This window comes from Petromyzon marinus, chromosome 66 (genome assembly GCF_048934315.1).
Source record: "Petromyzon marinus isolate PM22_M1 ecotype Great Lakes invasive population chromosome 66, UKy_Petmar_22M1.pri1.0, whole genome shotgun sequence".
In the NCBI taxonomy this organism is placed as follows: domain Eukaryota; kingdom Metazoa; phylum Chordata; class Hyperoartia; order Petromyzontiformes; family Petromyzontidae; genus Petromyzon; species Petromyzon marinus.
In genome coordinates this window covers 6,940,377-6,967,031 of record NC_133732.1, presented here as the reverse complement: position 1 = coordinate 6,967,031, position 26,655 = coordinate 6,940,377, and the positions used below count along the sequence as shown (strand labels likewise).

Sequence of the window (26,655 nt, the reverse complement as noted above, 5' to 3'; positions counted from 1 at the left end):
TCGTACAGCTAGTTCAAAATAAACTGTTCAGTCTTGATTTCAAGCCCAACGACTGCTACCGACGCCGAGCCAATTGGCGACGAGCCTTCGCGCATCGCGCACATGGCACTCGTCGACAAACGGCGCTGCTTTGCTCTTCCACCGTACGCGTGTGTATAGTATTATGGCCCGTCAGTCTGCAGGTGCGCCTAGAGCGGATGCAGCGTCTCTTTCGCAACGCTCTTGAAAAAACATTTTTTACAAATGTTTTCTTCACATTTTTGTATTTGTTTTGCCTTTTGCTATGTCCGAGAAGAGGAAATGTGATGCACATGCAGAAAAGTACTTAAGCATTTTCAAATGTTTTGTTTTTCACTTCACGTTTGTAAAAGTGATGTTAATTTACAAAAAATTTTTGTTGGAGTTATTCGAATTTATGTTCGCGGTAAATTTCGGCGCTTTTAAAAAGGCATGCAATGGTTTTCCAAGAACGGAATCCCCAATTTATAACATTGTTCCTATGAGAAATAAGGTGTTCGACTTACGACAGTCGACATACGACCGTCGTCCAGTTACCAATTAGGTCGTAAGGTTGGGGGGGGGTCGCCTGTAGAATGAAAAAAAAACAAATAATGTAGTGTCCAGTATTGTACACGACAAGAAGACAAATCGCGGTTCACAGCTGAACCTCGCTGCCTCCTCCTCCTCCCTCATTGGAGGTGGGGAAGACCGCCACGTGGCCTGGGACGCACGATGGGCTGTGTGGGAGACAAGATGGCGCCGCGTGCTGTTCTTCCGCGGCAGCGTCAATGCGAGCAGTGCAGTTACGACGCGTACAGCAGGAATCTCGCAGTCAACCGCGAAATTGTTGAGCCAAGGCGGGGGGTAGGAGGGCACGCGATTGGTTGAACTGTACCTCTATAAAGCGCGAGTAGTCAAATCCGCGTTGGGAAATCCCACGATGGGCAAGGTTTTGGTGCATTTCATTGCTATTGGTGACACATCCTGTTGTAACAGTACTATTAAACACTTGATTAGGAATACAAGCATTGTTTTATTGAAAAAGATTCCTTGGATTCACAGCCCAAAACACATTCAACAGAGGTTCGGATAGTTGGAATAGTTTAGCGATAGAATGACATACGAATCGAGGATAATTCAAGTTGTCTTCAGGATTTGAATAGAAGGCTAGAGTGATTGTGTATTCTAAAAATAATATGCGTCAAAGCAATATAGTGGACCAGTAAATTGGCGTCTGATCATGTGTTTCAACTCTATTCATGCGAAAAGAAATACGTTCACGAGCTAAATGCTAATATCGAAGCCAGCTAGCCACGAGAGGGCTTCAGGAGAGAATTCGTGTCATTTTGCTTTTCCTACTCCATTGAAGTAGCGCAGACTACAGCAGTTTACTATATCATCCATAGTTTGGGATGCATGACCAAAATCGCACTACTGTGGCTTGTCTTCAATTCTCCGTTCACAACGCCCACGTACATGGCAGGACAATAGTTTCTGCATCAACAATATTATCGTGTGTTCTGGCGTGCTTCTCTAAATTGTAACGATTGGAAAACCCCTTCCCACATTCCTTACACACGTGTGGCTTTTCGCCTGTGTGTGTTCTGATGTGCGCCTCCAATGTAGAACGTTGCGAAAAGCCCTTTCCACACTCCATGCACACGTGCGGCTTCTCACCGGTGTGTATTCGTGTGTGTTTCTCTAAATCAGAACGTTGTGCAAAACCCTTTCCACACTCCGTGCACACGTACGGCCACTTGCCCGTGTGTGATATAGAATGTGTGGTTAAATTACACCGCTTTGTAAACCCCTTCCCACACTCCTTGCACACGTGCGGCTTCTCGCCCGTGTGTGTTCTGATGTGCGCCTCCATTGTAGAACGTTGAGAAAAGCCCTTCCCGCACTCGTAGCACACGTGCGGCTTCTCGCCCGTGTGTATTCGTGTGTGTTTCTCTAAATCGGAACGTTGTGCAAAGCCCTTTTGACATTCCTTGCACACGTGCGGCCACTCGCCCGTGTGTGATATGGCGTGCGTGCTTAAGGTAAAACGCGTCGTAAACCTCTTCCCACACTCGTTGCACACGTGCGGCTTCTCGCCGGTGTGTGTTCTCATGTGCGTCTCTAAACTAAAACGCGTTGTAAACCCCTTGGCACACTCCTTGCACACGTGCTTCCTCCCATCGGTAGCCACTGCCATGCACAACGCGATGCCTTCAAGTGCCTTCCCGCACTGCTTGCAGGCTTGCAGGGTCGCGTCGCCGGTGCATTCTGCTTTGTCCGTCGTCTTTGTATTGAAGCAATTGCCCTTCCCACATTCTTTGCACACGAGTTCGCTTTGCTGTGCTTCACCTGTTGCACGTTTTGAAAGATGCAAAAGTGCATTTAAATTAACCGATGCAAGAAAGGTAAAAGCTGACCGCCAGAAACAGAACCAGTAACATTTTATGTGATCCTCCTGCAAGTAGCCTCGTCTCTAACTCCCGCCCCATCAACTCTGTCTTAAGGAACTCTTAATCTGAACCCTTTCCCCATTCCGAGACGTCTGCAAGTTACAGGGTGTGTGTCCCGTTTCACCGCTGAATCTCGGAAAAAGCGGCAAGTGGTTAGCGATAATTTGACTTTGAGAGGCGTAGTAGCGCCATTGTTTTTAAAGATATTGGACTCATTTTGGTCTCATTTTGAAAGTAAATTGCTATAAAAAAATTATTTAAAAAAATGCAAAATGTGATTTTTTTTTGGTATACTACGTGTAAACAAAAATTATTGTTGCTGTAAATCAAGATTGGAAGATATATAAAAATTTTAATCATTTTAGAAATGATTAAATTGCCAAGAAAATGGTATATAAAACTTTGCCACGTAATAATAAATATTCAATGGTAAAATGAATCATCTGTAAATGTCAGTATATATTTTATCTTTCTTAAGGTTATTTACGAAGATATACCATTTCTTTGGCATGAAAATAAAGACAAAACACACGTAATCATGCATACACATAGATGTAATAATATAATCAAAAGTATGGCTGTACTCACCACCTTCTTCCTTGAAGAGCTCTTTCATTCACCCCCCACCCCACTTACCAAACTACAACCTCAGGTGACAGGTTGTAGATTTTTGATGTTGTGGCTTTCTTATCGGTAGGGGGAGAGCCAAAGAGGTTCATTCCCTCTTGGAGCCCGTGGCCGTCCTCTTTGAAGCAGTGTCTTTCTTCCGTGTTGATGGGGGCGGCGGGGTCCAATACTGCTTCTGGGAATGGTACTGAACGAAGCAATCTCCCCGTAAACACAGAGGAATCTTGCATACGTTGCATTCCCAGGTGGTGTCACGCCGTCGACCATTCCTGTAGCACACCCGGCATCGTCGCTGACTTGGCATTATGGAGGTCATGGCATGCTCGGTCACTTGCGTTAACCTGCACGAAGGGTCAACAAGCCTTGGCCTTTTGTGCTTCGCAGGAGCGCTTGGAGAAGGGTCATCCGGTGCCTCGTCGTCCACGTCACTGCCAGGTGCAAACCGCTGCCTTCTTGTGGTGGATACACCTGAAGGCCCTGCTTCTTGTTCGTCTCCGGTGGCGGCGGCGGTGGTGGTGCTGGTGGCGGCGGCGGCATTGGTTCGGGCGATGGTGATGCGTGGGGTGACGGGTGCACCGACGAGTGCCAGAGGCAGGTTGGGTGCATGGGGGGTGACATCTACGCTTACGGCCCACTCCTGAGGATCAAAATGAATGAGGGCGTTGAACAGCACCTCATGGAATGCGAGCAATGTCAACTTCTTTTCGTCTGTGCTATATTTCTTGTACAACACATAGGCATTGTGCAGTGCCATTTGCAGGAAATACAGCACGATTTTCTTGGTCCATTTATGAGTCTTCCTTGTGAAGTGGTAGTATTGGATCATCTGATCAAAATGAACCACGCCCCTCATGTGGTCCATGTAGTCCGCTATGGCGTTAGGTCGCTGCAGCTCAATTCGACTTAGGAGTGCAGTGCCATCCCTCTTCCTGGTCTTTTGTTGCCGAACGAAGTTGTGAGTGTCGGCATTGTGAATATTGGTTATAAGTGTGACCAGGCGCGTGTTCATCCAGCATATGACAAAGGTATTTCCCTTCCTCCTGAAATGAATGCTGTCACGTGGAATCTTCATTTTTGCCAGGGCTTGCAGATCCTTTGGGGCTCCTCTTGACAGCCTCAAAGTTCCACAAGTATGGACTCCATGTTCATAGAGTTCTTCTGTTAGCTTCACCGAGTTGTAGTAGTTGTCCATATACAACTGGTAGCCTTTATCCAGCAGAGGTCCCATCAGTCCAAACACAATGTTGCGAATTGACTTCTCAATCCCCACGTATATGTCAAAATTAAATACATATCCTGTCTGAGCCTCAGCAAGAATGTAAAATTTGATGCCATACTTTTCCGGTTTCTGCGGGTTATAAACTTTGAAAGGCAGTCTCCCCTTCCATTCCAGCGTGGCCTCATCTAAAGATAGTTCCCTGTTCGGGGCGTACAACGCCTTGAATTTACTTTGAAAATATTCCATGACCGTGCGCACTTGCAGCAACCGGTCTGTGTTGTCGCGAGGCACTGCACAGCTGTTATGGCAATTAAAAAATCTCCCAATGCTTTTGAAACGCTTGCACGACATTGTCTCCCTGAAGGCTGGCATCGAATAGGGTTTCCCTGTTGACCAGTACATTGGAATTTCGGGAAGAGATGCAACGCCCATCGCCATGGTTAGTCCCAAATAGTTTGCAATGTCCATCAAATTGACACCTTCCCACCCTGCCCTCTCCTCTGCTGATTTGTTTGCCAAGGCACAGTTAGCATACGAATTGGTTTCATTCGTGAAAAACATGAGCAACTCCCGCGTGATAAACAGCTGAATGAAACCCAAAGGAGTGGCGGGAACCGGTGTCTGCATTCCTGGAACTGCGGTGAAATCGAGCAAGCGCACTCCGGCGTTGTCTTCCGTCCATTCTCCAGCACGCGGTTGCTGCTGTCCGCCATCACTGGCTCGGTCCTCATCTCCACTATCGCCATGGGTAGGGGTGGCCCACTCACCCAAGGGTGAGGAGGGCGGGAATGGCCGTCCACCTCTGCCATGGCCACGTGGCCTCCTTCCTCTCCTCCGACCAACATCTTCTTCAAAGGCACAGGACGCCTCCTCGATGTCGCTGCCACTCTCGTCGGTATTGTGTTCAAGCAGAAATTCTCGAGCGGGCCCAAAAGCCGTGCCTGCCTCACGAGGTCCATGCACAGCAGCATCTGTAATGGCAGAGCCAGCTACGCTCCGAAGAGGTATCGGTGTTTTCTCCACATCTTCGCGCGCACTAGACACTGATTTTCGGGATGGATGCATTTTCGGCATGTTCACCAGTGTTCTCAGCACCACTGATAAAATAAAAATTAAAGAAATCAAATAGCACCGAAAATATTGGTGAACTTTACGTAAAGAATACAACCACACCACAGAGAACTACAGCGGCACGACCGCCACTCTACGACAACTGGCGCCAATACTGAGCCACACGGCTTCCCACATAACCTTGTAGGAGCCTCGATACATCTTCCAACCAGGTGATGTACTGACATAGATAGTTAATGATTTTTTTTATTATTATTTTACTTGGTGCACATACGTCATCGGAATGGAATTGGAAGGAAAACTTACCATATATAATTGTACGTCATCGGAATGGGTAAAGGGTAAAGGGAGCCAGTGTCCAGCCTCAGTGGCAGTCCTAGACTAACAAACCCGCATTGTTTGCATACTCCGAAATCGCAACGCATTCACTCTACCTGCATTTACCCCCGGCTTTATTGCTATGCCAACTCCATTCTCTGCTATTTGTGAATACATAACCAAGTACAACATCAAACAACGTGGAAGACAAACACAACTTTGGCAAAGAAACATCCTTTTGCTGCCCGATGTCCTTAAATGAGTCTACCCAGTCTGTAGGCAACCTCCCTATGTAACACATCTAAACCATACCCAACATACCTCCAGCACTTCATCCCTCTATGCTGCCCTTCTGCTATTCTTGACCGGTTCGAGCCCAATTTTTATTAAACATCTTCTGACCAAATTCGATCTGAAGCTTTCGTGACTGCAGGGTTTCATATTCTTGGTTCTTTCGGTAAAGTCACGTAGAAGGGAAATAATAAAACAATAAAATTCTCACGACGTTTCGATTGCAACACAAGCAATCACCACCTGATGATGGTTGCTTGTGTTGCAATCGAAACGTCGTGAGAATTTTGTTTTATTTTAATTTTATTATTTCCATTCTACGTGATTTTAACGAAAGAACCAAGAATATCTTCTGACCACATAATACACCGATCATCGAGCATAACATATTGCTGTATCTCTCATTGTCCATGCCTATATTTGTGTTCCTTTATTGCCCAATACGTTAATTAGTATGGCTACATACATTCTCAAATATTTTCCTGAATTTGATTCTTAATGATATGTTTAGCACTGTAATACCCATTTTGATATCTGTACCTTTGTTCACGAGGCCTCTCGTGGTTTTAGATAACTTGCCCTTCCTCAAAAGTCTCACAGAAAAGCTCAGCAAATCATACATGGGTTGGAGTGTAGATTACCATTATTTCCCTTAAGGATGGTAGTAGATGTGGTGATGCAAGTTAAAATGATTGATCAAGTGAGACCTTGACAATGTACTCGAGAAGTAAGTTACGTTGTGTCATCCTCAAGAGCCATTCTATGAATCGTACTGATTGGATGAGTTCCATGAGGACATTTATTTAACTGCAGCCACGGCTCCAGTCATAGCACGACTGGAATAAGACTGGTGACAAAGCAAGAAGACAATGCATTGTATCTGTGACGTGACCAAAGGAAACTCACCTTCACCAACGTCATCCTCTGATAACTCCACTTCGATGAAATTCTGGTCTGGAGTGGCCGGACATCCGTGGGAATCCCCAGTCTCCTCTGGCTTCTCACCGTCTCCTTCAACTTTAACAATATTCACATCTGGAGCTGCGATATATAAAATGTCACAATGGTTTCCTTAATGGATGGGGAAAACAATGCACGTGATAATGCTATCAAGCTGGTCAGCTACAGTCGTTTATCCGTATACCCTTAGAATTTGTGATAAAGGCAGTCCCCGGGTTACGGAAGACCCGACTTACGGAAATCCGACTTCATGGAAATGTTCCCATATATCATGAAAAAAAATCAATACAGTGTGCGGAAATGTTTGCGTTAGTTACGTAGGCGCAAAGAGTGCAGCGCGGTGAGGTTTGCGGATGAATACCGCGGAGCGAGGCGTAAGGCGGCCCCACCTTACGCCTCGCTCCACAAAAATGCCACCTTCCCCGAGCTTCACGAGGATTGAGGTAAATGGTTCCCGAGTTTCGATTCCTGCTCACGGCCAACACCAGTGACGATTATCTGAATCGGTCATGGGCCTCCCCGAGGTCGACTTAGCCTCAAAACGAGTACCAGGTGCGGTGTGTAAACATCGCCACTGGGGAGACAAAGGCGGCTGGGCATGGTGTTGGCCACCCACCCCCTCGTGTGCCGTGCCGGCTTCCATAGGTGATCGCTAACAGCACTTGCCCCAACAGTCTGCTAAAGGCTATACGGGGGATCTTTGCCTTTGTCTTGCCATTGTGCGCGTGTGCAGTGACATATACTGTCACTACGCTGTAGCGCCGGTTACTGCAGGGACACGTGAACGGGGGCCGAGAGCCCCGCCTTCATACAGTAGGGGGCGGGGCCAAGGGCGTGGCGGAGCCACGACCGGGGATATAAAGGGGAAGCCCTGGCAGGGAACGGGGCTCGTCTGTGGAATCAAGCCTGGGTCCCGCATCTCATCCATCGTCTCCGGGTCTTCGTTAGAGTTAACTCGCTACTCACATAGTTAGCCGTATCACTTAATCTTGATTTGAAGCTTTCGTGACTGCAGGAACACAAGCATCCTGATGACGGACGCTTGTGTTGCGACCGAAACGTCGTGTTCTTTTATTATTTTTTCTATCTACGTGAATTTACCGAAAGAACCAGAGAGTACCGTATCACCTACTATAGAACCAGAGTTACGTTTAGTGTTACCCTGTGCAGGAAGTTGTTAATAAACGTGTTGCCTCCAACTCCAGAGTGTGTGCCTCGGTGTACAACACTTCACGTGTATGAAGTCTAGGTCTAGCCTAATGCATGGTAAACGAACATTCAGAAGTGGCTGCTATCTGTTAACAAATAATATAGTTTAATTATGGGTAGTGTTAGGGTAGATATTCAATTAAATGAAAGAATCATAGGGTGTGCAGAGCATATGTACAGCGATACGACAGAGGTAGCGATAGCAAACGGACAGTGTGATTAGAGTACTGAGAAACAATGGTAGGGGAGGCACAACTATTCCCGGCGATGGGATTTAATCTTTAATTTTGGGGGGAAATTGTTCAGTTTCCGACGTACGAAAAATTCGGGTTACGGATTGTTCTCTGAACCCGAACTCTTCCGTAACCCGTAGACTGCTTGCATCTTGCCTTTGTTTGGCTCTTAACGATTGGTTTTGCTCTACCGAGCTGTATGCAGGGATCTTACCATCTTCCTCCACTTCGCTTTTAACCACAATGTTCATTATCTCAGTGCCCAGACTCCCATCATCTTCTTCCTTGACGCCGGGTCCTGCGTATACACGCACGTTCACACTGGACTGTCACAGACGACATATTCGAGATGGTGGCAGAGCCACAGATTTATCTGGGTGGTTCAGGGTTCTATTGCCGCAATGCCTCGTGTTACTTACACTCTTCCAGTAACACATCCGAGCCTCGCCAAGGTCAATGGCACCATGGTGGCGAGATGTGAACTACCTCGCCCGGTATGCGGCTGGTCGTGGGTTCGATCCCGACCCCAACACCTTTATATCTGGAGTTTGCATGTCTCTCTCCCCAATGGTGGTGTGGATTTTTCTCCAGGTCCTGCATTTTTTCCCTCCACATTTAGAAACACGCATTTAGAGTATTCTTCGGATGCTATACAATTTCCACACAATGACAAGGTACTTCGTTCAGCTATCTTTTCGTGGTCAAGTCACTTCTGAAAAAGAGCTACATAGCTCAGTGGGGCCTTAACTGGTCAAATAAAAAGTAATTTATATGTATAAAGTTAACTTTGTACTTTTAGAACCAGAGATGAAAACTAAAAATCAGACATTTGCGAAACGTTCTAATTTAATCTTGATTTGAAGCGTTCGTGAACGCACGAATCCACACTTTGGTTCTTTTGGAAAAAGTCACGTAGGTAGAAATATAATAAATCACGACGTTTTGGGCGCAACACGTCGTGATTTATTTTATTTTACACCTACGTGACTTTAACGAAAGAACCAAAGAGTATTCTAATTTTAATACTGAGATAAACTAACCATTCCTGTGGTAAATAATTGGGGCAATTTATGCACTTTTAGTATCACTCGAAAGGACGTTTAAAGGTGGTTTCATAGTTTAAAAGTCGTTCCAAGCCAACCCAGGGTGACTCAGGAGGCCGAGTTATGCCGAAGTCGCTGCTAGATGTGTCATGCATGGCGGTCCCATATCCAGGGTTTCCAGATTGAAGCCCTGCCCAGCTTTCCACAACGGCGAGATTGGACGCATGCCGTGTTATTGTTATTATTATCAATACTACGATTTGGTCAGAGGCAGTGCGATCTTACCAGAGAGACGATTCCCTGTCGCGTCAGGATACATAATGGGGCTTGGAGTTTCATCGCTTTCTTGTTTGATGAATGCCAACTCAACGTGTGAAGCCATCTGAGAGGAGATAGACACCCAGACACACCTCGTCAGATGTGCATCAACAACGTACAAGACAAACTATACCCACATAGCCACGGAAGCAAATGGGACAAGTGATGTTGGTGAGCACTTATTGAGGTGCTGGTGTGACAAACACCACGCCCGGCCGCCTTTGTCTCCCCTAGTTGCAAAGTTTACACATCACAAAGACAAAAAGGTCCCCCGTACAACCTGAACAGACTGTTGGGGCAAGTGCTGCGAGCGAGCAGCTAATATAAAGGCTGGCACGATACACGAGGTGGGGGGGGGGGGCAATCACCACGCCCGGCCGCCTTTGTCTCCCCAGTGGTGAAATTTACCATACACTGGGTACTCATTTGAGGCTGAGTCGACCTATAAGTTACATAGTCGCACACACAAGGCGAATGCAGAGATAATATCTAGTGGTGGTGATGCTGCTGCTGCGTTGTTAGTGCTGTACAAACACAAATAACAAACACGCATTCGTCACTAACACTCTGCGCACGCGTGCGTGGGGGAGCGGGGGAGGGGGGGACCTGTACCGTACTGGGCGACGTTTCGGGCTACGGCTCCTTCTTCAGAGGGCGCAAGAGCCCCACGGGGCGGGGTGGGTTGAGGCACACGAAGGCGACAAGATGCAGGGACAAGACTCGAACCGTCTGTTTCTTCAACTTTGTATTACCCTTTCCCGTTCCGAGGCGACTGCAAGTTGCGGGGTTGGGCCCCGTTCACGCGCTCGCGGCTCACCGTTAATTTTATTTACAGAGGCGTCGCGCCGATGTTTGCGAAGACATTGTACTCATCGCAGAGAACCGTTGCGACACGACCGCCGCACCTTACGATAGCTGGCGTCAAACTGTGCCAGACGCCCTCCCCGCGCCGCCTTCTGAGAGCCTCGGTACGACCTCCGACCGGAAGACGTACTGATAAAGTTTTTTTTTAAATTATTAGTTCTTTTTCCGATTCCGTTCCGATGACGTGTACGCGTGTGCACGTCATTGGAATGACGTATGTGGAAAGGGTTAACCCTTTCCTGTTTCCGATGAAAATCCGACAAACCGGATGTAATGTGTTCCAAACTTGATATCAAATTACTCTGTTTTTTTGGTAAAGTCACGTATAAATAAGAAATAATAAGAAATAATAATAAAATAATAGTATTATGGAATTTTATAATAGTATTATGTAATTTTATTTTATTATTATTTCTTATTTATACGTGACTTTACCGAAAAAACCAAAGCGTAATTTCTGCAGTCACGAAAGCACCAAATCAAGTTGATATCAAATGCTTTTTTGTAATGTTTCACAAATGTTACGTGCTCCAAATAAATGGGCTTTAAAAAAAGCTCACACTTGCTCCATTATAGGATTGAGATGAGATGGTGATTGACGGTGATGAGATTAGTTCTGGTCACAGAACAGTTGGAAGTGGCTAAGGAGGGGTTTGGGTAGAGGTGGTGATAGAGGTAGTGATATGGGGTTGGGGTAGTAGTAGTGATAGGGGTAGTGATAGGGTTTGGGGTAGTGATAGGGGTAGTGATAGGGGAAGTGATAGGGGTTGGGGTAGTGATAGGGGTAGTGATAGGGGTTGGGGTAGTGATAGGGGTTGGTGTAGTGATAGGGGTTGGGGTAGTGATAGGGGTTGGGGTAGTGATAGGGGTTGGGGTAGTGATAGGGGTTGGTGTAGTGATAGGGGTTGGGGTAGTGATAGTGGGTGGTGTAGTGGTAGTGGTTGGGGTAGTGATAGGGGTTGGGGTAGTGATAGTGGTTGGGGTAGTGATAGGGGTTGGGGTAGTGATAGGGGTTGGGGTAGTGATAGGGGTAGTGATAGTGGTTGGGGTAGTGATAGGGGTAGTGATAGTGGTTGGGGTAGTGATAGAGGTTGGGGTAGTGATAGGGGTAGTGATAGGGGTTGGGGTAGTGATAGGGGTTGGGGTAGTGATAGGGGTTGGGGTAGTGATAGGGGTTGGGGTAGTGATAGGGGTTGGGGTAGTGATAGTGTGTGTGGTGTAGTGATAGTGGTTGGGGTAGTGATAGGGGTTGGGGTAGTGATAGGGGTTGGGGTAGTGATAGGGGTTGGGGTAGTGATAGGGGTTGGGGTAGTGATAGGGGTTGGGGTAGTGATAGGGGTTGGGGTAGTGGTAGTGATAGGGGTAGTGATAGGGGTTGGGGTGGTGATAGGGGTTGGGGTAGTGGTAGTGATAGGGGTAGTGATAGGGGTGGGTAGTGATAGTGGTTGGGGTAGTGATAGGGGTTGGGGTAGTGATAGGAGTTGGGGTAGTGATAGGGGATGGGGTAGTGATAGGGGTTGGTGTAGTGATAGGGGTTGGTGTAGTGATAGGGGTTAGGGTAGCGATAGGAGTTGGGGTAGTGATAGAGGTAGTGATAGGGGTTGGGGTAGTGATAGGGGTAGCGATAGGGGTTGGGGTAGTGATAGTGGTTGGGGTAGTGATAGTGGTTAGGGTAGTGATAGTGGTTGGCGTAGTGATAGGGGATGGGGTAGTGATAGGGGTTGGCGTAGTGATAGGGGTTGGGGTAGTGATAGGGGTTGGGGTAGTGATAGGGGTTGGGGTAGTGATAGAGGTAGTGATAGGGGTTGGGGTAGTGATAGGGGTAGCGATAGGGGTTGGGGTAGTGATAGTGGTTGGGGTAGTGATAGTGGTTAGGGTAGTGATAGTGGTTGGCGTAGTGATAGGGGATGGGGTAGTGATAGGGGTTGGCGTAGTGATAGGGGTTGGGGTAGTGATAGGGGTTGGGGTAGTGATAGGGGTTGGGGTAGTGATAGGGGTAGTGATAGGGGTTGGGGTAGTGATAGGGGTAGCGATAGGGTTTGGGGTAGTGATAGGGGTTGGGGTAGTGATAGGGGTTGGGGTAGTGATAGGGGTTGGGGTAGTGATAGTGGTTGGGGTAGTGATAGGGGTTGGGGTAGTGATAGGGGTTGGGGTAGTGATAGTGATAGGGGTAGTGATAGTGGTTGGGGTAGTGATAGGGGTTGGAGTAGTGATAGGGGTTGGGGTAGTGATAGTGGTTGGGGTAGTGATAGAGGTTGGGGTGGTGATAGGGGTAGTGATAGGGGTTGGGGTAGTGATAGGGGTTGGGGTAGTGATAGTGGTTGGGGTAGTGATAGGGGTAGTGATAGGGGTTGGGGTAGTGATAGTGGTTGGGGTAGTGATAGTGGTTGGGGTAGTGATAGGGGTTGGGGTAGTGATAGGAGTAGTGATAGGGGTTGGGGTAGTGATAGGGGTAGCGATAGGGTTTGGGGTAGTGATAGGGGTTGGGGTAGTGATAGGGGTTGGGGTAGTGATAGGGGTTGGGGTAGTGATAGTGGTTGGGGTAGTGATAGGGGTTGGGTAGTGATAGGGGTTGGGGTAGTGATAGTGGTTGGGGTAGTGATAGAGGTTGGGGTAGTGATAGGGGTAGTGATAGGGGTTGGGGTAGTGATAGGGGTTGGGGTAGTGATCGTGGTTGGGGTAGTGATAGTGGTTGGGGTAGTGATAGAGGTTGGGGTAGTGATAGGGGTAGTGATAGGGGTTGGGGTAGTGATAGGGGTTGGGGTAGTGATCGTGGTTGGGGTAGTGATAGGGGTTGGGGTAGTGATAGGGGTTGGGGTAGTGATAGTGGTTGGGGTAGTGATAGGGGTTGGGGTAGTGATAGTGGTTGGGGTAGTGATAGTACGATTTGAAGCATGTTTTATATATTTTGGGGGGGGGGGGGGGCAGAGCTTTGTGACGTCATATTTGAGGTGGGGGTCTGACATTTTGTGACGCCGTGACGAAGGGGGGGGGTCAAAATTCGTACAAACTCGCATGACGTCATTTATGGACGGCCCCTTATTATCCAGGCCCTCTGGTGTTTCCCTCCACACTGAGAAACACGCGTTTAGAGTGTTTGGCTGCCGATATAAATGTCCACGCGAAAAAGCCACTTCGTTTGTGATAGCCAGGTGGTTTGCTTCTGAAATAAGTAAAACATTTTTTTTTTTTAAACACGCTTTAATTAAATGTACCGTACTAGTAATGGAGGAACTCCACGATTCCAGGAAGTGGCCCACGAGGCTTGCCACGACTCTAGTAAGGGGACCGTGGTGGCGATTTACAGCCAACGTGAGTTGAGCGTGGTACAATTAGACCCAAGCCGAAACATAACATTAAAACAAATGTTGAAAAATATTTATTTTTTATAGTTAATGATAGAATATAGTTATTGTCATCAGTATGACATAAGTATACCAAGTTTGCAGTCGATTCCACATTGGGAAGCGGGTAAAAATTGAGTTACAAGATTTGAGGATGCAACAGAGTGAGTTAATAAAAAGCGTGTATAAAAAGAACGCTATAGTAGCTTTGTGGGGCCTTGCATCTGTAGCCGGTATGGGCTAATGTAAATGACCACAGGTGCATCTTCTTTGGTTCTTTCGGTAAAGTCACGTAGAATGAGAATAAAATAATAAAATAAGACAATAAAATTATCACGACGTTTCGACCACAACACAAGTAGCCCTCTTCAGGTGAAGTAACAAAACTGTCGGGCCGACAGAGCTCCAATGAACGCCGCTAAGATTCGCAGCTTTGACTTTAACACAGCTATTTCTGTGACCAGTCACAAGCTAATCCCTCAGCTATTTCAATGCTAAAGTCTCCTGTTTGATATGTAAACCCCCTTTGTCAAGGTGCATCACGTCTCTCAACCAGCTTAAAGGACGCTGCAAATCTTAGCGGCGTTCATTGCAGCTCTGTCGTCCCGACAGTTTTGTTACTTCACCTGAAGAGGGCTACTTGTGTTGTGGCCGAAACGTCGTGAGAATTTTATTGTCTTTTAATTTTATTATTTTATTCTCATTCTACGTGACTTTACCGAAAGAACCAAAGAAGATGAATCCTTGCGGTCACGAAAGCTTTAAATCGAAATTTGACCACAAGTATAATTGTGAATGAAAGTAATAATGACCATGGATTGGACCAATAGAGTCACGTGAATGCACAGTAGGCCACGCCCACCAAATTTAGGGTACAGGGCACATATCCAGATGGACAATGTACAGGTAAATATTGACGTAAAGCTTTCGTGACTGCAGGAATTCATATTCTTCGGGTCTTTAGGTCAAGCCACGTAGATAGGTTAAAAAAAGAATAAAATAAAGAAAAAAAGACGTTTATTAATAAGGGGGGGGGGGCTCATATGGAGTGACGTCACGCACGGGACACACATTCTTGGCTTATTATATTAGTATTTAATTTGTGCAGTATTATCACAGCGGCTGACTAGAATACAGTATTTAGGAAATAATCTAGATGTTTCTAGAAGATAGTTTTGTTAAATATTTAATAAGTTTTTGTCAAATCTTTCAGATGTTATACGTTGAATGTGTATTGTATATGATAAGCAGGTGTTATCATTATTCAGATTATGGTGGACATTGTACGGTACATAGGTTGAGCAGTGAGATGGTGTTAATTGGGGTTGATTGCTGTGCATCTGGTCATAATTACAGATGCACGAAATGCTCCTCAGAAGAACACTTTGAAATAAAGAGTTGCATCTTCTTTGGTTCTTTCGGTAAAGTCACGTAGAATGAAAATAAAATAATAAAATAAAACAAAAAAATTCTCACGACGTTTCGGCCACAACACAAGTGGCCTAATTCAGGTGAAAGGAACAAACCTGTCGGGACGACAGAGCTGCAATGAACGCTGCTAAGATTCGCAGCGTCTTTTAAGCTGGTTGAGAGAAGTGAGGCACCTTGACAATGGGGTTTACATATCAAACAGGAGAATTTAGCATGAAGAAGGCCACTTGTGTTGTGGCCGAAACATCGTGAGAATTTTATTGTTTTATTTTATTATTTTATTCTCATTCTACGTGACTTTACCGAAAGAACCAAAGAAGGTGAATCCTTGCAGTCACGAAAGCTTTAAATCGAAATTTAAAGAGTTGCAGTTACACAATCCTCTGGTGTCCCTTGTCGGTGGAATCGTCCGATTCTTAGGAGGGCAGAACACAACCCAGAGTATCCACTCATCGCCTCCGAACTCATCGACCATTATCGTAGCTGTTTTTTTGTACTTATTAACCAGCCTGCCCCCTCGCAACGATTACGGGAGGAGAGGGATATATGGTGAGCCGGTTACACCTGGTAAAATAAACAAAAAGAGCAAGCAAATTAATGTTCAGGAGCTCAACGCCAATGTCGAGATCTGCCGGCCACGAGATTGCTTCAGGAGAAGAGTGCGTGTGGCTTCGCCATTCCTTCTCCATTGAAGGAGCGCAGACTGCTGTGGCATTTACAAGAGGATCCACAGTTTGGGTTGGATAGCCAGAGTCGCACTAGTGTGGCTCGTATCTTTAAGGTCCATTTACGACAATCGCATTACACACACATGGCCGAGTGAGCGACGCTGAACGGGCCTCTCAAACCCCTACTTCAGATTCCAAGCCAGTAAACGATCTCTTTTTTTTCTTGTTAAACATTAATTTATTTCCTTTTTAGTCCCGAGACCCCAGAGGGATGCTTGTGTCTTTTTTCCCCCTCATTTTTTAGTCGAGCTGTTCCCCCTTCTTTTGGATGGTTCATTGTACCATCGAAGCCTAATGCCCTCTTTGCCTAACCCAAGCTTGCACCTGTGGTAAGTCTCGGCAAATATTTACTCCCCAACACCCGTGGTTTGAAAAAAGAAAAATCCACCAGTACATTTGCTCGGACATAATTGGACTTTAAAAAACTTAAGCTCCTCAACCCTGCAGGTGGGGGGGGGGTGGGGGGCCGGGCCTGAAACCAAACGGTGCGTCAAAAATGTCTAGCACGCACCACTACGGTCCGCTTTCACAGGGCTAGGAAGGCCATGCCGGCAAAAACTTCAGTGGCGCGGTACCATTCTTAGTCCTTGCGGGAGCAGAACATTTAAGCCACGAGCTTAAAAGGCAGGGTTAACGGGGAGTTCGAAACCAGGTGGGCCCCATTCCTACGGAGCTTATCATGAGGTGCGCATGCAAGGAAGTCGGGGCGGCCGAGCACTTTGTGGTATCAGAATATTTATACTGGAGGAATCTGATGAGCCATAAAGCTCTTTTTAACAGATGGCCATTATCATGCCCCCCCCCCCCCGCGGGGGATGGACAAGAGTTAATCACTGCCCCGATAAATTCACCTGGCGCACGTAGGCTCCCCCTGTGTTTGTTCCTATTTATCTTTCCCCCTCACCGTATGAAAACCTTCGCTCCCGCTCGTAGTTCCGGTGTGAGTGGGGGCAGTAAGCCCAATCTGCTCCCCATCTTTAGACCCAGGAGCACAGGGTTCGGGATTTAGTACGCGGAGTTCCTCCTGTACACCCCCCCCCCCCAACCTTGTTGCAGTCTGTGTTTTGTACCCGGCTCTTGTCAAGTTGCAAAAAAAATATCATCCACCGTTGCCTTCAAGACGAAGCAAATTCTGATTCAGATTTTCACGCCACATCGTGTGTTCTAGTGTGTTTCTCTAAATTGTAACGATGGGAAAAGCCCTTCCCGCACTCCTTGCACACATGGGGCTTTTCACCGGTGTGCGTTCTCGCGTGTGCCTCCAAATTTGAACGCTGCGCGAAGCTCTTCCCGCATTGCTGGCACGAGTGCGGCTTCTCGCCGGTGTGCGTTCTTGTGTGCTTCTCCAAATCGGAACGCTGCGTAAATCCCTTTCCGCACTCCGTGCACACGTGTGGCCACTCGCCAGTGTGTGACATGGAGTGTGTGGTTAAAGTATAAAACGTTGCAAACCCCTTTCCGCACTCGTTGCAAACATGCGGCTTCTCAACGGTGTGTGTTCTTGCGTGTTTCTCCAAATCGGAACGTTGTGAATATCCCTTCCCACACTCCTTGCACACGTGCGGCTTCTCGCCGGTGTGTGTTCGTGTGTGTTTCTCCAAATCGGAACGCTGCGTAAAGCCCTTCCCACATTCGACGCACACGTGCGGCCACTCGCCCGTGTGCGATATCGCGTGCGTGGTTAAAGTGTAGCACGTTGCAAAGCCCTTCCCGCACTCGTTGCACACATACGGCTTCTCACCGGTGTGTGTTCTCACGTGCTTCTCAAAATCGTAACGCTGTGCAAAGCCCTTATTACACTCCTTGCACACGTGCGGCCACTCGCCCGTGTGTGATATACAATGTGTGGCTAAGTTGGAACGCTTTATAAACCCCTTCCCGCACTCGTTGCACACGTGCGGTTTCTCACCTGTGTGTGTTCTAGTGTGCGCCTCTAATGTCGATCGCTTAGAAAAGCCTTTCCCGCACTCCTTGCACACGTGCGGCTTCTCGCCGGTGTGCGTTCTTGTGTGCGTCTCTAAATCAGAACGCTGTGCAAATCCCTTTCCGCACTCTGCGCACTTGTGCGGCCACTTGCCGGTGTGCGATAGGGAGTGTGTGGTTAAAGTATAAAACGTTGCAAACTCCTTCCCGCACTCCTTGCACACGTGCGGCTTCTCGCCGGTGTGCGTTCTGATGTGCGCCTCTAATGTAGAACGTTGTGAACACCCCTTCCCACACTCGTTGCACACGTACGGCTTCTCTCCGGTGTGTGTTCTCGCGTGCTTCTCTAAATCGGAACGTTTTGAAAACGCCTTCCCACACTCGTTGCACACGTGTGGCCACTTGCCCGTGTGTGACATACAGTGTGTGGTTAAGGCAGAGCGCTTTGTAAACCCCTTCCCACACTCCTTGCACACATGCACCTTCTCACCGGTGTGTGTCCTAACAAGCACTTCTAATGTAGATCGTTTTGAAAAGTCCTTCACGCACTCCATGCGAACGTGCGGCTTCTCGCCGGTGTGTGTTCGTGCGTGTTTCTCTAAATCTGAACGTTGTGAAAAGCCCTTCCCGCACTCGGTGCACACGTGCGGCTTCTCGCCCGTGTGTGTTCGTGCGTGTTTCTCTAAATCGGAACGTTGTACAAAGCCCTTTTGACACTCCTTGCACACGTGCGGCCACTCTCCCGTGTGTGATATCGCGTGTCTGGCTAAGGTAGAGCGCTTTGTAAACCTCTTGCCACACTCTTTGCACACGTGCGGCTTCTCGCCCGTGTGTGTTCTCATGTGCGTCTCTAAACCAAAACGCGTTGTAAACCCCTTGGCACACTCCTTACACACGTGCTTCCTTCCATCGGTAGCCACTGCCGTGCACAACGCGATGCCTTCAAGTGCCTTCCCACACTGCTTGCAGGCTCGCCGGTTCTTGTTGCTGGTGCGTTCTGCCTTGTCCGTCGTATTTGTTTTGAAGCAACTGCCCTTCCCGCATTCTTTGCACAGAAGGTCCATTTCTTTTCCTTCACCTGCTGCGCATTTTGAAAATGAAAAAGGACATTTCGATTAACTGATGCAAGATAAAAAAAAAATGAGTGCCAGAACAGCACCAATTGCAATGAAGTTAAGCAAGCCCTTCTGGATCCATGTGTTTAACATTTAACAATACGAGATGATGCTTGGAATAAATGGAGTTCAAAGGAACTCACAAACAAACACCACCTTGTTGTGAAAGATACAACGAAGAATACCCTTAGGTTTAATCTTACACGTAGCTCATAGTCCGACCGAAACCACATCCGCACAAACCATGTCAGATGCGGATATCTGATGCACAAATGGAAAATAGAAAAATCTCCAGTAGTGTGCGACTGTGGTCATCCAGAACAGACCGTACTCTCCGTACACAACGTATAACGACGCAATGCCCCGATCCACAAATACGAAGGAGACATCGCAGCGATACACTCCGCTGCTCCTGACGTGGTTATCTGGCTTGAAATTGTAGTTGTTGATCTGCATCTACAGCAGCCGTACGAAAGATGAAGACCAGTTACATGCTCAGTGATCTTGCTGCAGGGGGTGATCATTTCGTACCCAGGAACGCAACCCTAGTTTTCCCATGAGGTCTGTTATTTGTGACGTGACCAAAGGAAACTCACCTTCACCAACGTCATCCTCTGATAACTCCACTTCGATGAAGTTCTGATCTGGAGTGGCCGGACATCCGTGGGAATCCCCAGTCGCCTCTGGCTTCTCACCGTCTCCTTCAACTTTAACAATATTCACATCTGGAGCTGCGATATATAAAATGTCACAATGGTTTCCTTAATGGATGGGGAAAATAATGCAGGTGATAATGCTATCAAGCTGGTCAGCTACAGTCGTTTATCCGTATACCCTTATAATTCTTGATATCTTGCCTTTGTTTGGCTCTTAATTCTTAGTTTTGCTCTACTGAGCTGTATGCAGGCATCTTACCATCTTCCTTCACTTCGGTTTTCACCGCAATCTCCATTATCTTAGTGTCGAGATTCCCATCATCTTCTTCCTTGACGCCCAGTTCTGCATATATACACGCGCGTTCACACTCCACGTTCGCAGACGATAACTTCCAGAAGGTGGCAGAGCCACAGATATATCCGGGTGGTTCAGGGTTCTATTGCCACAACGCCTCGTGTCACTTACACCGCTATTCCAGTAGCACATCCGAGCAACTGTGCCATGCCAGCCCACCGATGTCACGCACAAAATACGTGACGTCAGGCCCCTTGAAGATTATGGGGGCTTCCAAAGTATATACGCTACTGGGTATTTGGAGAGTTGGGAGGCAGTTGCCCCCTCCACCAACAACGTAGGGCTGAGAAGCACGGCGCTTGCAACGGACGGAGCGCCGGGCGGCTAAAACACACAAAGGTGGCACAGTGGGGAGCATAGGTCTTGCAGTATGTCAGTCATCTGAGGCATTTAACCCAAAATATCCGGGGGTCTCGTCTCTGACCTCCTGCCAGTGACCCTTCGACACTTCACGTGACCTCAAAAGTGCACCTTGCCCGGCACAAGAGTTGTGGTGACGTCACCGTTAATTCAGTTATGGCTCATGTTGATCGGTGGCTCTTAACCGGGGGTGGTACGCTGAACCCTGGTGGGTACACGTGGCAATGTCCCAGGCGGTAACGTGAGATGATTTATTAACGTGTGAAATTATATCTTACGTGAGAGTCATTGGTGAATAATCATGTATGAATCTGCCAATATAAAATAACTACGATAAAATGTGAATCAAAATGCTCCCCTAGAATGATATAAAAGACCTTTCTAAACACACTGATTGTAAGCAGTGTGGTTTCCAAGAGTAACCAGCGAGCGTAAACAAAATTGCGGGCAGGCATTGCTGCAGTTACCAGCAGCTAGGTAGGATGCCCGACAAAATGGACGATTGGTTAAAATATCGATGTTCGTTACTCATACATCGATTTCTCAGAACCATGATGGGTCAGGCAAGGCGGTAGCACGGTTGAGACAAAATTCAACAAGGGGTAGTTTAGAATAGCCACAAAAAAAGGTTGAGAACCACCGGTGTAGAGGATGTAGTGACACTGTGTGTACCGATCGATTCTAAATTAACCAGTCGAGACGTAAGCGATCTATGCAATTAAACGCAGGCAAAATTAACGCCATTCATTCGAACACACGGCGCCACAACAACTCGTCATGCGTGGCGGTTGCACATCCAAGCATGACTCGCATGGGTTTGCACGATGTGCCGAGATTTGGCCCATTCCGTAGTTATAACGGGTCACAGGCATTGCGATCTTACCATAACCACGTTCCATAGTCACGTCAGGATACACCCTGGGGTTTGGAGTCTCATCGTGCTCTTGCTTGATGAGTGGCAACTCAACGTGCGAAGCCATCTGAGAGGAAAGACACACAGACACACCTCGCCAGGTGAGCCATATACATCTGATGCCTATGGCACATTTGCATCCCCAGTGGCGATGTTTACACATCGCATCCGGTACTCGTTCCTCTTCTTTTGCACGGCTGACGTAGACGCAACGTAACGGCAATTGCACATTCGCGTGGTCAAGCCCAGACAACCGCGTCAGGAGGAGCAGCGGAGCAGTGTATCATCATCATCATCGCTGTGATGTCTCCTTCGTATTTGAGGATTGGGGCATTGCGCTGCCATGTGTCGTGTACTGTCTGTTCTGGATGACCACGGTCATTTAAGGCGATTTAACGGAGACCCAGGACCGGTTCAGATATTCGTCACTGGTGTTAGCCGTGACGGGAAGCGAACTCGGGTCTCTAGGGTGATAGCACGGTGCGCGAACTCCTGCACCATCATCGATCCGAACACAGGCCCAACGCTCTGTGATGATTGCATCACCGAGGCGCTTGTGCCAGGCCATGTGCACCTTGAGGCCATGTGAAGTGTCGAAGGCTCGCTGCTGGCAGGAGGTCACGGGGCAGACGCAGTTGCCATGGGTTGACTGCTGTGGCAGGCTAAGTGCAAGAGGTCACGGGGCAGACCCAGGTGCCATGGGTTGACTGCTGTGCCAAGCTAGGTACAGGAGGTCACGGGGCAGACGCAGGTGCCATGGGTTGACTTCTGTGCCAAGCTAGGTGCAGGAGGTCACGGGGCAGATGCAGGTGCCATGGGTTGACTACTGTGCCAGGCTAGGTGCAGGTCACGGGGCAGACGCAGGTGCCATGGGTTGACTACTGTGCCAGGCTAGGTGCAGAAGCAGGTCACGGGGCAGACCCAGGTGCCATGGGTTGACTGCGGTGCCAGGCTAAGTGCAGGAGGTCACGGCACAGACCCAGGTGCCATGGGTTGACTGCTGTGCCAAGCTAGGTGCAGGAGGTCACGGGGCAGACGCAGGTGCCATGGGTTGACTGCTGTGCCAAGCTAAGTGCAGGAGGTCACGGAACAGACCCAGGTGCCATGGGTTGACTGCTGTGCCAGGCTAAGTGCAGGAGGTCACGGAACAGACCCAGGTGCCATGGGTCGACTGACCGAGATGACTGGCAGATGCACCAGGTGTACCCCCTACTGTGACAACTTCCTGCGCTTTATCCACCCGGCGCTCCGATCTTTGTTGTTGTGAGCGTCGCTCCTCTGCCCTCCGTTGACGCAGAAGGGCAACTGCCTCCAAATGCCCGGTAGTTCATAGCGCACCTGGCCTGGCACTAACGCAGTAGTTCATAACGCAGTAGGCTAACAACTCGGCCACCACTCCCCCCCCCCACCACGTTAGAGTACATTACGAAGATCCTCCGTGTAGCCTTCATCACGCTGTTGTGGCAAGTGCTGTTCGCGAGTTAGCACCTATGAAGGCCGGCGCTGTGGCACACGTGGAGGGGGAGGGGGGTGGATGTCCAGCAGCACGCCCGCTCGCCTGGACGCCTTTGTCTCCCCAGTGGCGATGTTTAACTACACACACATACAGGGCAAATGAAGAAAAGGATACCCAGTATTTGGTGGTGGTGATGCTATTGCTGCTAAACCGTGCTGTACGAACACGGATAACGAACGCGCATCCGTCATACGAACACTCTGCGCGCGTGCGTGCGTGTCCGTGTGTGATCTGTACCGTGCTGGGCGACGTTTCGGGGAACGCCTCCTTCTTCAGAGGGCGCAGAGGCCACGGGGAGGAGGCGCACGTAGGCAGCAAGATGCAGGGACAAGACGGGAACCGTCTGTTTCCTAAACACGAAGACAAAGATCAACCCGCGTCGCCTTAACAGAGTGTAGGGGCAAGTGCTGTTAACGAGCAGCACCTGCGAAGGCCGGCACGGCACACGAGGGGGGTGGGTGGTCAGCAGCACCGCGACCCGGCCGCCTTTGTCTCCCCAGTGGCGATGTTTACTACGCACCGGCTACTTATTTGAGGCTGAGTCGACCTAGGGGAGGCACCCAGGACCGGTTCAGATAATCGTCACCGGCGCTGGTGGCCGCGAGCAAGAATCGAACTCGGGACGCCGGGTTCGTAGCGCAGCAGCGTATAGCGCTAACCGCTGCACCACCGCTCCCCTTCCTGGACGCACATGGGACACGGTTCGCTCCTACTCCCAGCGATAATTCTGACTCAAGGCCGTAATTATAATAAATATGCTCAAAATATCCACCTCCCCCCCCCGACCTCCCAATATATTGCTATAAAATAGATATCTGTGTATATAATTGTGGTTATGGTTGTGCTTTATGAATCCCGAATCTCTGCCATTATATACAATGAAATAAGAAAATTAAAAATATATTTAAAAAATAGCAATGTAAATACAATAACACTATTAGACATTATTGTAAAAAAACAAATAAAAAGTCCATCTTATGTGTTAGTGAATTTTTTTTATATTTTAGGCAGGAAATTCGTTTTTAAATTTAGATTTTTTTTCTGGGGGGGGGGGGTGGGACCCCCAGACCCCCTGGAAGATTTGGTCCCCCCCAATTTTGAGTCCATGGCTACGGCCTTGCAATAAGTTTAACACCTCAGTGGGGTTACTCTTTGTTTTTTTCGGTAAAGTCAAGTATAAATAATTAAAAAAGAAAATTATATAATAGCATGCGACGTTTCGATTGCAACACAAGCAATCATCATCAGGTACAGAAGAGCTAAATTTAAGAGAGAGAGGAAACACAACCGCAGATAAGAGGGAATTAACACAGACACACCAGGGGATACAGAGAGAGACGGAGCACACTAAATCAAACAGGGTTTAGCAAAATTTGGAAACTATACAAAGCAACACAGACGGTCGGTTAAAGCACAATTAACGCATGCGCTGGTAGATTACGCTATTTCAAAGATTGCTAAATTGTAAGTTAAGTGTGAAATTTAAGAGAGTGATAGAGCACAGACCGTGAAGAGACACATGGGGAGAGACAGGCACACAGTGAAGAAGTAAAGCCGAATCTCTGTGACGACGCCTTAGATAGACAGAGACGGTGGGGCTGGAGCTCAGAGACAATGGGCTTTTCCTGGTAGGATGGGGATGGTTTAATTGTTGTATTTGTGTGTGTTTTTGTGATTTGGTTTAGGGCTGAACGATTAACCCGATTTCAAATCGAAATCGCAATTTGAAACAATGCGGTTAGCAAATCGCAAAGGCAGCGATTTTTTGCGATTTAAAAAATCCTATTACTTATTGTGATTGTTTTATTATTTTATTGTTATAACTGTATTTATTTAACTTAATTGTTCCATGTGTGATTGTTCTGTGTCAATTAAAACGTTTTAATAAATACAAGTTGGAAGCAATTCATATCTTTTAAGTTCTCATCCTTGCGTTATAATATATAGAGCAGTTCATATTTTGATGGTATCACGTGGTAATGCTCCATCACATGTTTTAAATCTGTTACACAGTCAGCATTGAACTGAAGCTCGGCTTAAAAAACATGTTTTAATCGCGAATCAAATCGCAATATGTTTGAAAAATCTCAATTAGACATTTTCCCCAAATCGTTCATCCCTATCTTTTTGGTTCTTTCGGTAAAGTCACCACGTAGAATGAGAATAAAATTATAAAAAATAAAACGTAATAAAATAAAATTCTCACGACGTTTCGGCCACAACACAAGTAGCCTTAAATTTCGATTTAAAGCTTTCGTGACTGCAAGGATTCATCTTCTTTGGTTCTTTCGGTAAAGTCACGTAGAATGAGAATAAAATAATAAAATAAAACAATAAAATTCTCACGACGTTTCGGCCACAACACAAGTGGCCTTCTTCATGTGAAAGGAACAAACCTGTCGGGACGACAGAGCTACAATGTAGCTACAATGTAGCTCTGTCGTCCCGAAGAAGGGCACTTGTGTTGTGGCCGAAACGTCGTGAGAATTTTACTGTTTTATTTTATTATTTTATTCTCATTCTACGTGACTTTACCGAAAGAACCAAAGAAGATGAATCCGTGCAGTCACGAAAGCTTTAAATCGTTCAGCCCTAGTTTGATTACGCAGCTTGTTTGTGTGCTGTGTTTGTACTCTTTGGTTCTATTCGGTAAAGTCACAAAAATCACGACGTTTCGGCCACAACACAAGCGGCCGTCATCAGGTGAAGGGACCAGGCTGTCTCGAAGACAGCGCTGGAGTGAAACAGAGCCAAGCTCAGACCGCGACCTTTAAGCTGTGCGAGAGGGATTAAGGTGCCTCGACAAAGGAATTAGCATAAAAAAATTAGCATTTGATTGGCGGACTTAGCATGGTGAAAGGTGTAGCACGCGGCAGTGCACCTTTCATCGCAGTCTGAGCTCGCCTCTGTTTCACTCCAGCGCAGTCTTCGAGACAGGCTGGTCCCTTCACCTGATGAAGGCCGCTTGTGTTGTGGCCGAAACGTCGTGATTTTTGTTGTTTTATTTTTTTACCTACGTGACTTTACCGAATAGAACCAAAGAGTGTGGATCCTTGCAGTCACGAAAGCTTCAAATCTAGAATTGCTGTGTTTGTGGTTGTAACGTTCTGACCCCGTGACCCTACTGGACCTCTGTGACCCCCCCCAAATAGCTCTACAGCTCAACCTGATTCCTCATGCAGGATAAATTAATATTCTGATCATATCTCGAGACGGGAAGAGGGTTGAATCATTTTAATTGGTTTAGGGGCCGTCCATAAATGACGTCACGCACCTAGGGGGTTGGGGGGTGGGGTCAGACATTTGTGACGATGGGGGGGGGGGTGGTTGAGAAATGTGACGTCACATCAAAATGCGCAACTTTATAAATAAATATAGACAACACGTTCTACTTAATTAAAATTACTTTTTAATAAATGTTTTCTCCTACAACATCAGAGTGCAGCGCCACATTAAATACGCAACTACTACAATGACAATAGTTTAAAGCGATTTGAAGCATACCATTTTGATTTAAAGCTTTCGTGAGTGCAGTAATTCATATTCTTGGTTCTTTCGGTAAAGTCACGTTGAAGGGAAACAATAAAATAATAAATAAAAATATAAAAACAATAACAATTCTCACGACGTTTCGACTGTAACACAAACAGTCATCATCAGGTGTGAAAACCAACGGCAAGAAGCATCACACCTGATGATGACTGTTTGTGT

At 47.3% G+C, this 26,655-nt stretch overlaps 3 protein-coding genes across 11 annotated transcripts; all 3 read right to left on the bottom strand.

The window, feature by feature from the left end:
- Nucleotides 1-1,013: 1,013 nt before the first annotated feature.
- LOC116956615 (uncharacterized) lies at nucleotides 1,014-10,915 on the bottom strand. Of its 5 annotated transcripts, none has more exons than XM_032978357.2 (5): nucleotides 10,352-10,899; nucleotides 9,707-9,803; nucleotides 8,593-8,676; nucleotides 6,883-7,017; nucleotides 1,014-2,349 (listed from the first exon to the last, which is right to left on the bottom strand). In XM_032978357.2, exons 2-5 carry the CDS (start codon nucleotides 9,801-9,803, stop codon nucleotides 1,460-1,462), a joined length of 1,206 nt encoding a protein of 401 aa, XP_032834248.2. In that variant the 5' UTR covers nucleotides 10,352-10,899; the 3' UTR covers nucleotides 1,014-1,459. The 5 variants fall into 5 exon arrangements, with proteins under 5 accessions (XP_032834248.2, XP_075910708.1, XP_032834245.2 ...); XM_076054593.1 differs by lacking the exon at nucleotides 1,014-2,349 and adding an exon at nucleotides 3,041-5,267 and having other exon boundaries at nucleotides 10,352-10,915; XM_032978354.2 differs by lacking the exon at nucleotides 1,014-2,349 and adding an exon at nucleotides 3,041-5,393 and having other exon boundaries at nucleotides 10,357-10,915.
- Nucleotides 10,916-10,982: 67 nt separating this feature from the next.
- On the bottom strand, nucleotides 10,983-15,853 carry LOC142906531 (uncharacterized). Its single transcript, XM_076054543.1, has 2 exons — nucleotides 15,835-15,853; nucleotides 10,983-13,533 (listed from the first exon to the last, which is right to left on the bottom strand). Exons 1-2 carry the CDS (start codon nucleotides 15,851-15,853, stop codon nucleotides 11,174-11,176), a joined length of 2,379 nt encoding a protein of 792 aa, XP_075910658.1. The 3' UTR covers nucleotides 10,983-11,173.
- LOC116956617 (uncharacterized) lies at nucleotides 13,968-23,625 on the bottom strand. Of its 5 annotated transcripts, XM_076054597.1 has the most exons (7): nucleotides 23,369-23,623; nucleotides 23,182-23,294; nucleotides 22,917-23,021; nucleotides 21,399-21,495; nucleotides 20,060-20,143; nucleotides 19,741-19,875; nucleotides 13,968-19,110 (listed from the first exon to the last, which is right to left on the bottom strand). In XM_076054597.1, the coding sequence occupies exons 4-7, from the start codon at nucleotides 21,493-21,495 to the stop codon at nucleotides 17,252-17,254; spliced, it is 2,175 nt and encodes a 724-aa protein (XP_075910712.1). In that variant the 5' UTR covers nucleotides 22,917-23,021; nucleotides 23,182-23,294; nucleotides 23,369-23,623; the 3' UTR covers nucleotides 13,968-17,251. The 5 variants fall into 5 exon arrangements, with proteins under 5 accessions (XP_075910712.1, XP_075910715.1, XP_032834250.1 ...); XM_076054600.1 differs by having other exon boundaries at nucleotides 13,968-19,107; nucleotides 23,182-23,625; XM_032978359.2 differs by having other exon boundaries at nucleotides 23,182-23,623.
- Nucleotides 23,626-26,655: the final 3,030 nt, after the last annotated feature.

Excerpts from the sequence above, each read along its gene's own strand:
- LOC116956615 (XM_032978354.2), bottom strand. The coding sequence starts at position 9,803 with ATGGCTTCACACGTTGAGTTGGCATTCATCAAACAAGAAAGCGATGAA. Across the intron at positions 8,677-9,706 it reads GACAGGGAATCGTCTCTCTG|GACCCGGCGTCAAGGAAGAA; the intron begins GTAAGATCGCAC and ends GTGTATACGCAG. Across the intron at positions 5,394-6,882 it reads AGAGGATGACGTTGGTGAAG|TGGTGCTGAGAACACTGGTG; the intron begins GTGAGTTTCCTT and ends TTATTTTATCAG.
- LOC116956617 (XM_032978359.2), bottom strand. The coding sequence starts at position 21,495 with ATGGCTTCGCACGTTGAGTTGCCACTCATCAAGCAAGAGCACGATGAG. Across the intron at positions 20,144-21,398 it reads GACTATGGAACGTGGTTATG|AACTGGGCGTCAAGGAAGAA; the intron begins GTAAGATCGCAA and ends GTATATATGCAG. Across the intron at positions 19,876-20,059 it reads AACCGAAGTGAAGGAAGATG|CTCCAGATGTGAATATTGTT; the intron begins GTAAGATGCCTG and ends TATATATCGCAG.